The sequence below is a fragment of the Patiria miniata genome, unplaced genomic scaffold (genome assembly GCF_015706575.1).
Source record: "Patiria miniata isolate m_02_andy unplaced genomic scaffold, ASM1570657v1 HiC_scaffold_5, whole genome shotgun sequence".
Taxonomy (NCBI): Eukaryota; Metazoa; Echinodermata; class Asteroidea; order Valvatida; family Asterinidae; genus Patiria; species Patiria miniata.
The window spans coordinates 20,519,041-20,534,830 of record NW_024037072.1 but is presented as its reverse complement, the minus strand read 5'-3'; the positions used below and the strand labels follow the sequence as shown (position 1 = coordinate 20,534,830).

The 15,790-nt window shown below is 40.2% G+C and overlaps 1 protein-coding gene across 1 annotated transcript; it reads right to left on the bottom strand.

Annotated features, from left to right (window-relative positions):
* Positions 1 to 13,651: 13,651 nt before the first annotated feature.
* On the bottom strand, positions 13,652 to 15,522 carry LOC119741183 (5-hydroxytryptamine receptor 7-like). Its single transcript, XM_038216898.1, has one exon. It carries the CDS (start codon positions 14,795 to 14,797, stop codon positions 13,757 to 13,759), a length of 1,041 nt encoding a protein of 346 aa, XP_038072826.1. The 5' UTR covers positions 14,798 to 15,522; the 3' UTR covers positions 13,652 to 13,756.
* Between the last annotated feature and the right edge of the window lie 268 nt (positions 15,523 to 15,790).

Sequence of the window (15,790 nt, the reverse complement as noted above, 5' to 3'; positions counted from 1 at the left end):
GGGAGCCCATTGGGAGAGACATTCAAACGCCCCGCCGATGCCTGACGCTCACATGAAGACGCTATGGCTTTGTGGGCATTCAGAATAAAATTAGTAGTGCGTACTTCCTGCTTTACACGTGTTAATCAGTACACACACGTGGGGCTCTCAAAAATGGTAAAAAAGCGCCCTCTTTTGTTGGCGCACGGAGCCCATAGACTAATCCAGTGACAGCCATTTTCTGAGGTGGCACCAGGCTCGCGCGAGTCGCGCTCAGGTAGTACGCACCCACTCCGGGCTCCTTTGACCAATCGTTCCATGCACAATTACCCCTTCAACGGCCAGAAAAGGAGAGTTGGGGGAGACCTAGACTGCTTCCTGGTCCATCCACTGCGTATTTCGAAATGATCCAAAGTTATTGGGGACGGGATTAGTCTTGGAGACTATCGCAAGTTAAATTCGAACGTATTCGTGCGCTGACGCCTGACGCTCACATGAAAACCCTGTGGCTATAGCTTGGGCACATTCAAGAAGTCGTGCGTATGTAGTGCCGAACCAGTACAGTACGTTACGCACACGCTGTGTGTCCCGTCCACAGGGCTGTCAAAAGTGGTATTAACGCACCCTCTTTTGTTGGCGCAATGCCATCTTTAAGATCATGTCCGGCATGCGTGCACACGAGCGTGGTTCCACCTGCAAAATGGCTTCAAATTTTGTTGGCCGAATTAGTCTATATGGGGGGTGATCGAACCAAACCCTGTACATTCTCATCTTGTGGGGTTGTGGTTTTTTTTTACTTTCTGAGCTCTGCTTTAATAATTTCTCCTTTATTGATGTAAACGGACCCATTTTATTGGAGTCATATGTGTACCTGCGGTTCAAAGCTTGTGATTGTGTACGCTTGAGTTAATTTTATTTTGTACATTATTTTGACAGTTAGTTAGTCATTTTATGTGTAGTTTCTCTTGTAAAATTGTATCAGAGAGTATGTGTACAGAGAAAGTTGGCTTGGGGGTTAAACATTACATATATGTCCAAACTTAGATGAGGTTTAGGAAGCCATTGCTTCATCTCAAGGAGATTTTAAGTTCCTGACTTGGGAACTCTGGCTCAACATAGACGGTTTGCACTGCAGCCATCTTTGAGGGTGTGTGCTTTTGTTCAACAGGGGTACGCACGAGAGGACCTCTTGTGCATTCATTGTTAATGAATTAACCATAACCCCTATCGGGTATTCTTCAGGTACCTTGCTAATTGCAACAATATCCAGTGAAATGAGAACCCTGCTATATGCAACAAACTGCAACAGTAGATTCTGTTGCATTGTGCAGTGAACCCAGTGCACACCAGCCTTGGCACCAAGCAGTTACCCTACTAAATGCAACCAAATGCAACAGTGGATTCTGCTGTATCGCCTTGGCACTATGAGCAGTTACCCTACTAAATGCAACCAAAAGCAACAGTGGATGTTGTTGTATCACCTGGGCACTATAAGCAGTTACCCTGCTAAATGCAACAGTATGCAACAACTGTTTTACCTTTGTTGCTTTCTGTTACATTTAGCAAGTTTAGGGTTAATTAATGTAACAAAAGACACCTCCAAAATGGCTGATAAAGGCAATCAATCTATTGGTCAGTGTCCTGTTTCAGGAATATAAAATCCTGTGATATGAGGCAAAATAGTATTTTGATTAACCCTAACCACTCCCAACCCTTCAAAATTCCAACTGCATGTTTTGTTTGATTCTGTTGGAGTGAGGACTGCACTAGTAAACCGATTTATGCTTTATATGGGGTCAGGCATACCGCCATAATCATAGTCCAACAGTGTAGGTGTTGAGTCACCACATGGTGTTGGATTTTACAACAGTGAGGAAGGATCCTGGTAAATTACTCAAGGCTGTTAGGGTTAAAGGCTCTGAACTGAGTTATTTATTTTGTTCTCGCTAATCATGCTACACCTTCAGACCTTCAGCTACACATCTTGTGCCCTTTTTAGGTGTTAAACGATTTCGTTGTCATGTATATTAAAGGAGTAGAGTTTGTACTTAAGAAAAGACGTTTCCCCCTTTGTTGGCCAGTTTTTCTCTACCCTCATTTTTCTGATATGAAACTAATTTTTGATTGGTCTTCACCAAACATCAAAAGAAAATGATTGGTTTATTGAGCAGCATCCTATCAAACCACATCTTCTCAATAATCTGGCTTGATTTGTGGCAACATGCTAAATAAGTACTCCAAATTTGGTCTGAAACAGCAAAGAAACAAACTGAACCTAATGTCTAAGAAAAAGATCAAATTGTACCAGTTTCCCATGGTGGTTTATTTCATTGATAGCTTTTCTCATGGAATGCTGATGAAGACTTAACCCTAACCCCTTCAGTGATTTACCAGGAACCTTCCTCACTCTTGTGCTATCCAACAGCTTAATGAGTTTACTAGTGCAGTACTCACTCCAACAGATTCCAACAAAAAACATGCAGTTGGATTTTGAAGGGTTGGGGGTGGTTAGGTTTTTAATGTGACATTGTGTGAATCCCCGAGGCTCAGAAGTGCTCATCAAGAACAAGCTGGTAAAATTGGTGATCTTTCCCAAGAAAAGGATCTCCATGTGAAAAAAAACCCAACTTGTGATCGTGGACCTTAGTAGCTTTGTTTTTCATTCATAACTTGTATCATCGCAACAATCTGGTCTAATCTGAACAGTCTTACACAAACCTGATGCATTTGCATACATGTTCATGTAAGATTTAAAATACACCCTTGCTTATATTTTTTTGCTGATAAAATGCTTCAGTTTTGTGTCCATTCCAATTCTCAGTTGGTCTAAGTTAAACTAAATACCATACTATAAAGTACATGTAATATCCTATACCTAATCCGAACTTTAGGTATTAGGGTGTATAATACTATGTAAATACATGTATTCCGCAGTGTACGTTCAACACTAATATATATACTCCATAATACTCGGACGTCTTTGAATCTACTTGTACTATTGCATGTTGAATAATTATTGCTGTTTGATCATGCTCAAATTCAATTGAACATTCGGAATGTCAGAGTAAATATTTAACTCATTGTATGGATGCATGCTTTTACATTTCAGAATAGAGAATTCCTTTTCTTGTTGCACTTACATAGTCCAATACTTTGCATGCTAAGGACATTATGGGTACACCGCATCCATGGGGTTTTTCTAAACCTGAGGTACGTCTATGATTCGGCTCAAGATGCACCGGTATTTGAACTTCTGCAATGTGGTACATGTGAAGAAACTGACAGTTATTGTACACTTCTCAGTCATGTGTTGCTAGAAGCTTCAGTAGTTTAAAAGAAGAAGTTTATTGAGGATTTGCATCCACGTTACATAATCACGTGAACGTTGCAAGATCTGCCGTTTTGGATGTCTAGCGTGCTTGATCGATCGTATAGTACATGTACATTGCATAATGCTTAACATGCATGTTCTGCGGTATTTTCCACGGTCAATATCTGATTTTTCTCCCAAATGTCACTGGCTAACCCCCCAAAAAATGAACAGAAAGTGAACGATAACGAAACAAGCTTTAATCTGATACGTGTCTCAAACACCTTGGCGAGTTGTGAGTATTTTTCCTGAATTTTGGAAGTAGGCGTATTTGTCATCCGAGTCGGATGTAGCAGCGGGTACTGGGAAGGGCAAGACCCAATGTAAAAACTGCATCTCCCCGACGCAATTTCATCTTACAGGCCTGTAACATGTTGGGGGGTTTTCATTGACCCTAACCCCTATGCTCTTTTTGCTAGGAAGTTAGAACCATCTTCAATCCTCCAAAATTGTGCACTTATGTTCAAATGAAGGATACCTAGCGCCACAGTCCTTCAAAATCGTCTGACAGTCCTGCCTCTCAAAATGCATTCATCCTCAATCCTCCAAAATCCTCTTCTTCAAACACTATTCATCTTCAATCCTCCAAAATCCTCCAAAACTGCCAGGAGGATAGAGGAGGGTTAGAGTTAAACCTCGTACATATTTAGTTTCCTTATTAAATGTGGATAAATGCATGAGGTGTAGTAGTGTGCACAACACCATGACTGCGGTGTACTCATAATATGTGCCCAGATTAGGAAAAACAATGGTAGAATTTGAAGGGAAACTTTAGCTTGTATTGTGCCATATAGTGTATGGTGTAAGCTGTTACCGTGTTTTGTTACTGAAATTTATATAAACAAATTATAGTGGTTAAATCAAGTCAATTATGATTGAGATTGTTGTAAGCATGACACTTGTTACTCAGATTTTTAATCCTCCTAGTTACTTGACAATTCTTACTAAAAACAAAATGGCATTTTTCATGTGTAAAATTGGATTGTTTTTTCTTTTTATCCCAGTAAGATTTGTGGCTCTAGGGTGGGCAATCCGTAGTTTCAGAACTAGATACTATAGCCTTTTTTTCCTAATAACTGATTCCTCTATTTATACTTCTCATAGATGTTTAATATGCTTGCCTTTATTGAATGCACCGTGGTTTGTACACATTTTCCTTTTTTTGCATAAGTAGTGCTGTTTACGGTATTATTAGCAATTTCGTATTTGTGCAGAAAAGAAAAATCTCTCATGATTGTGCATTACATTATAAGCCACTTATTGTGTATACCAGTATTGTGTTAGAAACTGTGGGAACTTTTGAATTTTAGCGATATGCCTTTACAGGCTTCGGCTATTTTCCCTTTTGATATACATTTATGAAGCCCTTTCATGAAGAGCCCAACTGAATCAAACAAAACGTAAACAGAAACCAAGATAAATCCTACAGCTACAAGAAAATCATGTTCAGATAACGAAACTCATCGGAAATGAGCCATCATTCACAGACAATTTTGGAGTAGAGTAGAGCTTTATTCCTCATCAGCGTGCTTACTTATAGCACCAGAAACTCTTCTGGGTTTGATGGCTTGTCATTGTGATATTGTATAGAAAACATGCCTCCACAAAAATGATATACAGGTCGGTCAAAAAAATGACCCGAAATGGCACACTTCCACTACCCTGAGACTCAAACCACATACATGTATACCAATGCATGGGAAATCTTTTTAGAAGAAAAATGAAACCAAGATCGCCCGATTCGGTCCTGTAGTTTTTGCTTTAGAGCCTATTTTGTGAAGCAAGGTGGGGTAATTTTTGTCCGGATGAATTACTAAACCGCGCCCGGGAATTTGACTTACATTGCAATTGATAAAGGGGTTATTATGTAATAATACCCAGGCATGAAAGAAGTGTGCTTCACAAAATAGACTCTGCAGCATAAACTACTGGACCGAATCAGGAGATTTATCATAATTCTTCTAAAAGGATTCTCCATCAGTTGGTTCAGGTGGTTTGAGTCTCAAGGTAGTGGAAATATGCCGTTCCATTATTATTATTTTTTTTTGGAGGGGGGGGGGGGACCACCCTGTACTAATTGTTTTATTAAATAAGCATCCTTCTATTTGTTTGCTTCAGAACAGTTGCTTCAGGAGTGTGGGGCATTAAGTAAGTGTTCAGTCAGCATAGTAAATTGTTTTAAACAGGGAATACTGTTGATGTCCCCTAATGTGGTGCATTCCCCAGCGTGGCCCACTGTGATTTTTCGCCTACAAGTACAGTGCCTTGCTAGAGTAAACGTTTTACCTTGAATTTCACAGTGAGTGAAATTTCATCAAGCTCAAAACATTTATCAACCTTAGGAGTTTATATACCCGTTACAATGTTACGAGAGAAAGTTTTACGTTGGCGTGATTTCCCATTTTAAAATGTGGCCCCAAAAAAGAAAAGAAAAAAAAAAACCAGAAAAAAAGAAAGATTAATGATAATAATGATAATGCTTTGTCAGAATTTCTCAACTTTAAAATCTGAAATATTCACTTTGAAATTTCTGGGTTCAACATCGAGCATTATTAAGGTAAAAGTCCTAGTACCAGTATTTAACGGAATGAATTGGAAGCTTATCAACAAAGAGGTTTGGCAACACTGTGTGAGGAAAGTTGGGGGAAACGTCAAAATGCGCCGCGTTGGGGGACTCCTCTAAATGAAGAAGCGTTATTCATTACCGTTGTTATCAGAAACCTCATGCATGGTTTTAAATGCATGGTCCACACAGACGTGTTAAAAAGTCATCAAGCCTGGTGGAAGAAGCGTCGCTGTTGGAGTTAAAAATATCGAACAGGAAACCTGACCACGTACATCCGCAATGCATGTTCGTGGCCTTGCCTGTCATCTAGTTGGTTTTCCTGCTCATTAGGTGGCAGTTCAGGCCTAATTGCGGCGACCATCCCCTTCTGTCTTGGTTTAATTGGATATAGTGGAGCATGCCGACAGAGCACATTTTGCTATATACATGAAGTACAGTATTTATCATTATTGTTAAAAGTATTGAAAAGTGTACATTGTGATGGTTTAATCATGGTTTGATCATTGGCTCAGTCCATTAGGCCAAGTAAAAACAAAAACTAGTTTCTCGTCCGAACGTTTTGAAGAAAAGGAGAACGCGGGCTCTTTTTTCCTTGCAAATGACGGATTCAAGATGGCGGTTGGTCTGTTTTTCAAAACAACCACCGCATTCATGCGATTTTTTCCTTAAGACGGCAGATACTATTTTTCCCCCAAAATTTGTATCACCTTTCTAGCTTTTTAACCTCAAAATGGCTACTCACTCATATTGGACACAAGACACAAGATATTTCTGATGGTGAAAATATCAGAAAATACGGCAGATTATGGTTAAATAAGTGAAAATTATAAATAAAAAAAAAATTGATACGGCATTGAAAAAGATGCGGGCGAGGACGAGAAACTGGTATTTCTTTATTCGGCCTATAAATGTGGTTCATATAATTTTAAATGAAATTCTGGTGTAGACGTGAACACGATTGTTTTGGTTAACATGGTATAATAAACAAGAAGTATATTTAATATGGCATAACGGGGGAAAATGGAAACATTAAAATCATAACCACTGTTTGGATGCTGTATTTTGTCTTTATCCACTCGAGATTCTCTTAAAATGTTGCGAAGTGATAAAGACATTTCGGAGAAAAAAAAGATACACTAGAATGTATCCGTTTGGTTCAATATTTGCTGTAGCATGAATCTCGGTGAATGTTTGTGTTGCTTTGATGTTGTGTTCTGCGCGCCGAAGGAGTGTGCATTGGCATATTTTGTTTGGTACCTGACGCCAACAGCTCAACACATTAAAACCAACAGATCGGCATCAGCCATAATTGCATTCGAAGCACTTAGAGCTGTTGGGTTTGTAAGCTGGCATTCAGTTTAGATAAACAATGGATGGACAATTGGGAATACAAACATCTAAAGAGCTTGAGTAATTGGAAGTGACTGTGAAGAACAGTCGAGGCTTTTTGTTGGATGCTACATCATCAATCACTGACCGTGTGATGATTGGGGTTTAATATTGAGACCCAATTAATATTGCAGCCTGATCTTTACCTCATGCCAGTCACAGCCAGCAGTTTAGCTTCATCTGTCGTGGTATAATGAAATAGGCCAGGCTTTCAGAGACCTTATCTACTATAATACATGTTATTGTGTTGGACAGGTCCCTCCCTGTTGCTCCTAACAACATGATAAAAACAGGAGTCGTAATGGGGCCCTGATAATGAAGAATTGCATGATTGATAGCTGGTAGAAATACACGTACATGTAAAAAAAAAAAATAGAACTGTATGACATTTAGGCGTACTGTTAAATGAAGTGGCATTATAATATATGCCACAGCATTTTACATTAGGCCTACATGTCATAAATATTATTTATGATTCAAGTCTCGAATTCAAAACTGTTTTTGTATGCCCGAGTTTAGCTCATCCATGTCATATTTTGTACATCGAGTACCGTGCCAAGAACCAATCTGCAAATCTTTTAACTCTCCTCAACCCATTCATGGTTTAATTCACCCTAACGATCCCCAAACCAGCCTAACTCTAACACAAGGGTTCGGTGGAGTCAAGCTGTTTAGTGCACAGTTTAATAGCACTGGGTGTTGGAATTTGCAAGGATGAGGAAGGTTCCTAGTTAATCATCTTGGGAGTTATAGGTTAATGTACACGTAGATTTAATCTTAGCAATGAAAGCTTTGACATTTTAGAATTCTGGTTAAACAAATTGAGGGCAGGTCCCAAATATTGCATTGATTTGATTGTTTAATTTTATTTTTCATGTGCTAAAAAGTACAACACAATTTTCACCTTTGGTGATTTCGTATTTGCAGCGGATGTAATAGACAGTGGCTTTTTTATGTTTATAGTAGAACAAAAGGCTAGATTTATACTCAATTTAAAATAAACCCTGAGAACTTGGCGAAGCTTGTTCATCTAACCAAACACATTTCGAAGGACATTTTCACAAAACAAAAGAAGTGATACATCCTCGTAGCTTAATCATAAATTGCATTTCTCCCTTTCAAGCTGCAGAATGTTTTTAATTTCTTTGTAATTGGTTTATGAATCTTTGAAATTGTGTATTTTTTGTTATCTCACAGGCAATATTTGTATGTATGTATGTATGTACATGTATGTAATTCTTGTGGTAAAGGTCTATTGGAATTGTATGAACATCCAATGATTATAATAAAATTGATGAATTAGTAATGTGGATGTAAAAGAATGGATGTTACATGTTCATTTTTTTCCAAAGTTTAATTATTAACTGCGATACTGGGTATGCGTTAAACAGCGTCCTATTGAAGGAGACTCAGAATGCCGATTCAACATAGTAATTAGGATATCATTCGTTTCTAAAAAAAAAAAAAAAAAATTGGAAAGCACTCAGAGAGCGCAAACCTCCGCCATGGTTCAGAGAGCGCTAATTCCCCGCCATGTTGTCAGCACACCCCCAAAGAAATACTGGCATAAATGGTGAAGAATCCTTTAAAAAAATCCCGGATCCGGACCGGAACGCTTCCAAAATCTAATCGATTTGCACTTGCACCAAGGACCACCCCTTAAAACATTTTCATACAAATCCGTCCATAACTTTTTGAGTTATCTTGTTAACAGACGAACCAAAGGCAACCAACCAACCAACAAAATCCAATGAAAACATAACCTCCTTGGTGGACATAATTATCTCAGTTGCAAATTAATGTACATGTATTATAAGGGGCATTTAGGTCAGAATTTCGACACAGGGTTCAAATAGGAGCGTTTTGAAAATAACTTTCGATTTCTAACCTGTTTGTATAGGCCTACACGAGAACAAAGCGATGACACATTTCGGGATGTGTGTACCAACCTAACCGTCTTTATGTGGACCTGACAACAAAACAGGTCCACATGGTATTTGGTATTTTCCGAGACTTGCTCAAGTGCGCCACGTTAGGGAACACGCAGCTGATTCTGTGCCCAATTTCCGGACGCCACGTTTCTAGATTTCGGACTAAATTTCATGGCACTGAAATTGTTCACAAAGGTTCAACAGCAAGCATATTTGACTGAATGATTTGAAGTGCGGGAACACAACATGAGAAAAAAACGGGGAAAACGTCGAAGTGCGCCGCATTTTTTAGGCCCCCAAAAAAGTCTCCGGTTTCTGGTATGCGCGCGCGTCGCCGTAGCCAGGTTTTTTTTGAATGAAAGATGATGTCTCAAAACCGCCAAACTCACTGGTTTGACTGGAATCCTGCTGCTGCACAATTTTAACGTGTTTTAAGATGGGGGTGATGGTCGAGAATAAGCTTTATGTGGCCTCTCTGGACTCCCACATATTTGCACTAAGTTTAGTCGGGCACCATTTGCAGTCATCAGCCGACATTTGAAGCAAAAAAATCAGGTAAAAAAAAAAAAAGCCGCGTCGCCGCACCACTTTTTGGGCAAGCTCCATACCAGAAACCGGAGACTTTTTTTTTTGGCCTTAGGGAACACCACTGTATTCGCAGTATCGAATATCATCAGTTTATTATTGGGCTTTGCGCTTCACCGTCGAGTTTTATAAACACATCAGTGACATGTACAGGCCGCGAATTTCTTTCCCATAGGCGGGATATACTCCAAAGTCATGAATAATTCAATAGTTTCGATCGGGCCAGCATGTTTATTCATGAAACAGAATAATATATCGAGAACATTGATGTTATTTAGTCAACCAGTTACCTTTAAAGCATTTTTAAGTACGCATCTCGTCGAGCTACCACGGTGGTCTAGTGGATAGCGTGTTGAGCTATGGATACAAAGATCATTTTCTTCGACTATTTTCTTCTCTCATCGACTATTTATCATTGAGTTAATTTTATTTTAAGGGGAAAAAAAGAGAACGAGAACCCTAGTGTGTTGCAAAGATTCAAAGCACAACTGTATCATGCATGACATTTCATCAACCCACCTACTCAGTGTTGTCCCGAAAGATTTTTGTGAAATTATACTATAAATAAATACAGTGTGAGTGCAAACGTATTTTATATTACAACCACTTCAAAAATTGTTTGTTCTAAATACTGTACATTTAGGTCTTGTATAGGATGTTTTGGAACTAGTCATATCTTCACTCTGAGTAAGCCGGTTTTTCTCATTCATTCGGTAGGTTCATTTTCCTGAATACATTTAATTACCGGTGTTTCTGTACGTGCCTTTAATATAAGAATTAAAACCCGGAACGAAATAGCTTCGCAACCATAATTACCACAAGGTCAAGCACTCTAACTCGGCCCTAATCGACCTCGGATAAAGTACATCTAATATCAGACATGTTACAACATGACTGATGTCAGATGTACTTTATTCGAGGTAACTGAAGTCTGACACCATTATATTCGGTTATCACAACAATCAGAGTTATACATTAACTACACTTTTATGCATTGACCGTGCACATCTTTTAGAATACACAAGTGAAACCAAATCTGAAAGGTTTTTGACGGTACCGTACACAAAATACCAAAGGACAAAATTGCAAGCATACAGTGATCCTCATCCATCGTGCATCATTTTTTGAGAATAGATAATTTCCCCGCCAGTTAAATATCTGCATACATGTACTTCTTTCTACCAATGCCATTATGTTAATTGTTAATTCCTAGGGTAAACAAGAACACTCAGTGCAGGATGTGTTAAAATACATGTACATATTTGAAGGTTATTTCTTAGACCCCGTAATATCTGACGCGACATCTGAGGGAAGGGACTAATACTGGAGCTACTAAAGAGAAAGTATTGCCAAAAACAACATTTTTTTATAAGCTAAGCAACAATCGGATGAATACCAGTCATGAGTAGTATACCACTGCATGACATTTTAGCTGGTAACATCTTTTACTGAAGACAGACAGACAGACCTCGTCCCCGGTGCTTACTTTATTTCCAACCTCGTTCCCAATAGTAAGCCCTGGATAGGAAGCTTTCTTCCTGTATCCTGATTCGATATCGCAATTTGCTAATAATGGATTTAAATCGTGTAGTTGGTGTTATTTCCAATGTGAGTTACGTGTTTTCACGATCATTGTAATTATAACGTCCACGCCTTCCAGCCAAAATACTCCTTTTCTTTCCAGTTTGCTCATATTACTATGAAAGGTTATACTGCATAATAACATTTTGACTTTCAAAAAAATCGTGTTTTCATAACTCACGGCGCGACGAATTGATGCTGTTTTTACCCCAGACACCGCATACAAAATAAACGCTAATGTATTGACATGCAGGCACCAGACTATTCCTCATTTGCATATGCGTTCAAAATCTCGCACATGCAAATGATTCAATACCAGAGTGAGCTAGAGAGCAGGTAGTGGTGGGCGCGCACTGCTCGACACCCTTTGGACGAGGTTGAAACAGAGCACACTGTTAAGTATATTTAATAAAAACGTCGTGTTATATCAAAAAAAATGGTTCTTCTTAAAACTACACAAAGCAACACAAGAGATATACATTATACACGCATACACATGGGTGCCGCCACAAAGTAACATCTATTGACATACAATCCTTCGAGTCTTACTTATTCAATTCAATTCAAAGGCAACACTTATCACCATACTTTCCACAAGAAGGTAATTATATAAATTTAAATGTATGGGGCAGTTCGTATAAACGGAGGCCTGTTGAGAACAGTCGAACACATATAAACATACAATACAAGACAGTATACACAGACTGCAAGAATATACACGAAACACAACGTCAAGGGGAAAAACACGAGATGGTGACATCGTGGAGTGGTCTGAAAAAGAAAAAGTGTAATTTTTTTATGCGTTGTTAAAAAGCTAAAACTCGCGACAAGCGCGGGGCTCAGGTGTAAAAACGAATATTAAATTGGTAAGATGTCATTGGGCAATGAACCTTGCTGTGATTACGTTTGTTTGTGCCAGTATAGGCAACGGCTTGTTAATTTACCAGAAATTTTTTTTATTTTGTTCCGTGGAGAAGCTCCAGTTTTGAAAGCCTAGGCTTTGAAGTTCTTTACCTATAAAGGTTTTTAAACGTTGCTGAAATTGCTGAAACGACAATTACATATGGGTGTGGGACAGAAATTTAGAACAGGTGTTGCAGGTTTTCAAATGCTGAACTTCAGTTGTGGATTTTTTTGTTTTTACATACCTTTCTGAATTACTTTCGATTAAGAATGTCATTCTTTAAAAAAATAGTTTTAAACATAATCGTTATTCATGCAAGTACTTAAAGGTACATCTTTGTACAAAGTTTCTTTTTTTTTTTGGTGCATTTTCTATTTTCGTTTGGAGCAACAATATTGTTCAAAAAATCTTAACCAAATAACAAAAGTGCCTAACATCTAACTTGTTGAAGTTTTAGCTTAGTGGATACTACATAATTATTTCTATACATTTTAAGTAAACAGAGAATACTTCGGCAGGGCGGCATGGCGACATCTGTTGTGGATGGGATGCCACTGAGGGATGCCGACCAAAGATCAATGATCTCTATTATATACTGACTGGATAGCGCTTCGGGCCGGGCCGTGGGAGTGAAGTCACTGGACGCCATTTTGACACTCCCTTTGGCCACATAACATTACGCAAAGTCATGAAATAAAATTATATATTTGAACAAAATGTAACATGAGTAAAATAACACTGTGGGCAAAATGAATAAATAAAATGTGTTTGATGATCTCAAATTGATTCCTAAACTTTTGTAATTCTGTGCTTTTTATATACGGATCCGTGCGTTGTGGGGCTTTGAGGGAGCTTCGAGAGAGCTTCAAAATGGCCGCCGTGTGTGTGTGCGAGGGCGTCACGGTCTTGTGCACGCGCATATGGTCGAAGCAGGGTCAGGGTGTGACACCACCGAACTGAAAGCAGCAGTACTGGAAAGACGGGCTGTGGTGGGAGTGTAGCCAGTGATCCCAACTGTGTATAATTTGAGGAGGAGACCACGGGCAAATGCCTAACGAATGAATGAGAGAAAAAGTATGCACAGTTGTTGGGTTCTCGTAAATAGATAAAATGATAAAAAATGATATAAAATGAATGTGCCCATGGGCACATTCATTGTTTTTTAAACAACCTTCAATGTTAGGTTTCTTCCAAAACGACAGGCACGGAATAATCACAGGGTATTTCGTACCAGTCCTACCTATAGGTATCAGTTTCCGGGTAAGAAACCGTTATCATGCTGCCGCCATTTCATTCATGTTCCCTGTATCCAATAACAGTACTGAATGACAATATTTTGCTGCAAATGTTCCTACATGCCTTTAAGTTTACCTACAGAATTTAAGACTTGTAACACGTGAGGCGTTTTTGTCCTAATTCTCGGCCTTTGTTATACACGCAATGTGGACTACTCATGTACGTCTTTGGCATCTCAAAAGTTTGATATAGGCCGATCGCAACTTGCGATTTTTCCAGGCGTAGATGAAGATGTTAAGCGTGGAGTTGAAGAGAACCAATTTGTAGGCTGTCTGCCACACCGAACCGGGAATGAGCTGCACGCTAACTGAGGTCTGGATAAAGATGAAGATAGCCAAGGGTGTCCAGCAGATGCAGAATACGGCAAAGACGATGAAGAGGTTGATAGAAATAGCGACATCAGCTCGGTGGATCTGCTGCTTAGCGATGGCCATCCGTGCAGGGACGCCGTTTTTCTGATTTGACCCATTCGAGGCGGGCTGGTCTTCGGAAGGTTGACCGTCACTGCCAGGCAGGGGTACCTGCGGCATAACTCGGAGCCTGCTCTTCCTCACCTCCCGGTAGATCTGCAGGTAGCACACTGAGCTGATGACTATGTTGACAACAATATTCAAAGCAATCAGTGTAATTACGGCCTTTCCCAGTTTGGTGTCTTGCGATGTAACGACGCAGACGCCGTAGTAGGCGCTGTAGTTGGCATAGAACGGGGATGCGACCAGCGGTAGGAATAAGGCTGAACCAAGCAACCATGTGGCAAGGCACATGATGAGGGTCCTTGGACCGGTGAACACACGGTGATAGCTGGTGCGCCTGACCACGCTGTAGTACCTGTTGACGGCTATAGCCGTCATGCTGCACACGGATACCACCATGTGCTGGTTGACAAGGACTCCAAGGGATGCGCAGAACGGTGTGGAGAAGGGCCAGGTACGGGTGGCTGTACCAAAGGCCAAGAACGGCTCGATGACCACGAAGACCACCATGTCAGCCACGGCCAGGTTGACGATCAGGTAACTGGACGATTGGGAGCGGAGCTGGCGGTCGGTGATGATGGCGAGGATCGTCAGGCAGTTGCCTGCTGCGCCGAAGAGGGACATCAACCACAGAACCACGCCAATCGCGATATCCTGTGCTCCAGCTAGATCAGCACCGTCAGAACCAGGTGTTGCATTTTCAGGTTGGCCTTCGAGTTCCATTGTTAAACTTCCCTGGTACTACTGGTGGAGCAGAACTGCTTCTGATCAGTCTATTTAACTGAGAAAATGAATGATGATGATACAATGATGCAACACTTGAAGATGCCGTTTGCAAATGCTACCTTGAAAACTTGTGATTGACTAAGAGAGCATTGTGATGACGCCAACCAAGTCACGGGCAGTGTGTATTATGTGATGGGTTCGTCACTGCATGCAACTATAAAGGCTACTGGAGAAATTAAAAGGCACAGCATTCAAGGAGTACAATGGTCGTCACTGGCAGCGATGCATTGTATACGGGGCAGGCTGATTGCATTGAGCTTGTCTGTGGACACTCAAAATGGTTATCAAAACCGCGGTCATCAACGTATAAGGGTCATTAAGGATGATGACAGACGATGGTTAATATCAGGCAAACTCTACACGTTCATAGTCATCTGGGAGTCAAGAAGGATTAAATACCGTGGCTACATGTAACTACATGTCATATCTTATCGGTTGAAATGACACCAAACTGAGTGTCACAAATGCTGACGTCAGAGGAGTCTCTGACACGACTTTAATGAGCTTGTTATGCCTTCAGTGGCAAAACGTGACTTGGAAAAGATGAATTCCAAAAAAATTCCGAGGAAAAGCAACAAAGCCCCCGGTAATGATGCCCTGAGAGACACGTAATGATGCCCCAAGAGACACGTTTACGGAGGTGTGTTCGTCACTTCAGCTCAGGTGGGTGAAGCAAGGACAGCTCCATAATTACACTGTCTTAGTCCCAGAATGGAATACTAAGTAAGGGGCGGATGCAGCCTGGCGGGGTAGGGGGGGGGGCGGGGTGATGGCGGCATGTGGTTTTTCTGCATTGTTTTCGTAACGGCGGGGAGAGGTTTATTAGACCCCCTTTAACCCCTGTAATCTTGCCTATGATGTTTTCTGATGTAATATCACTTCGGTGTCATCATCAATCACAAAACAAAAAACAAATACATTTGACGAGCA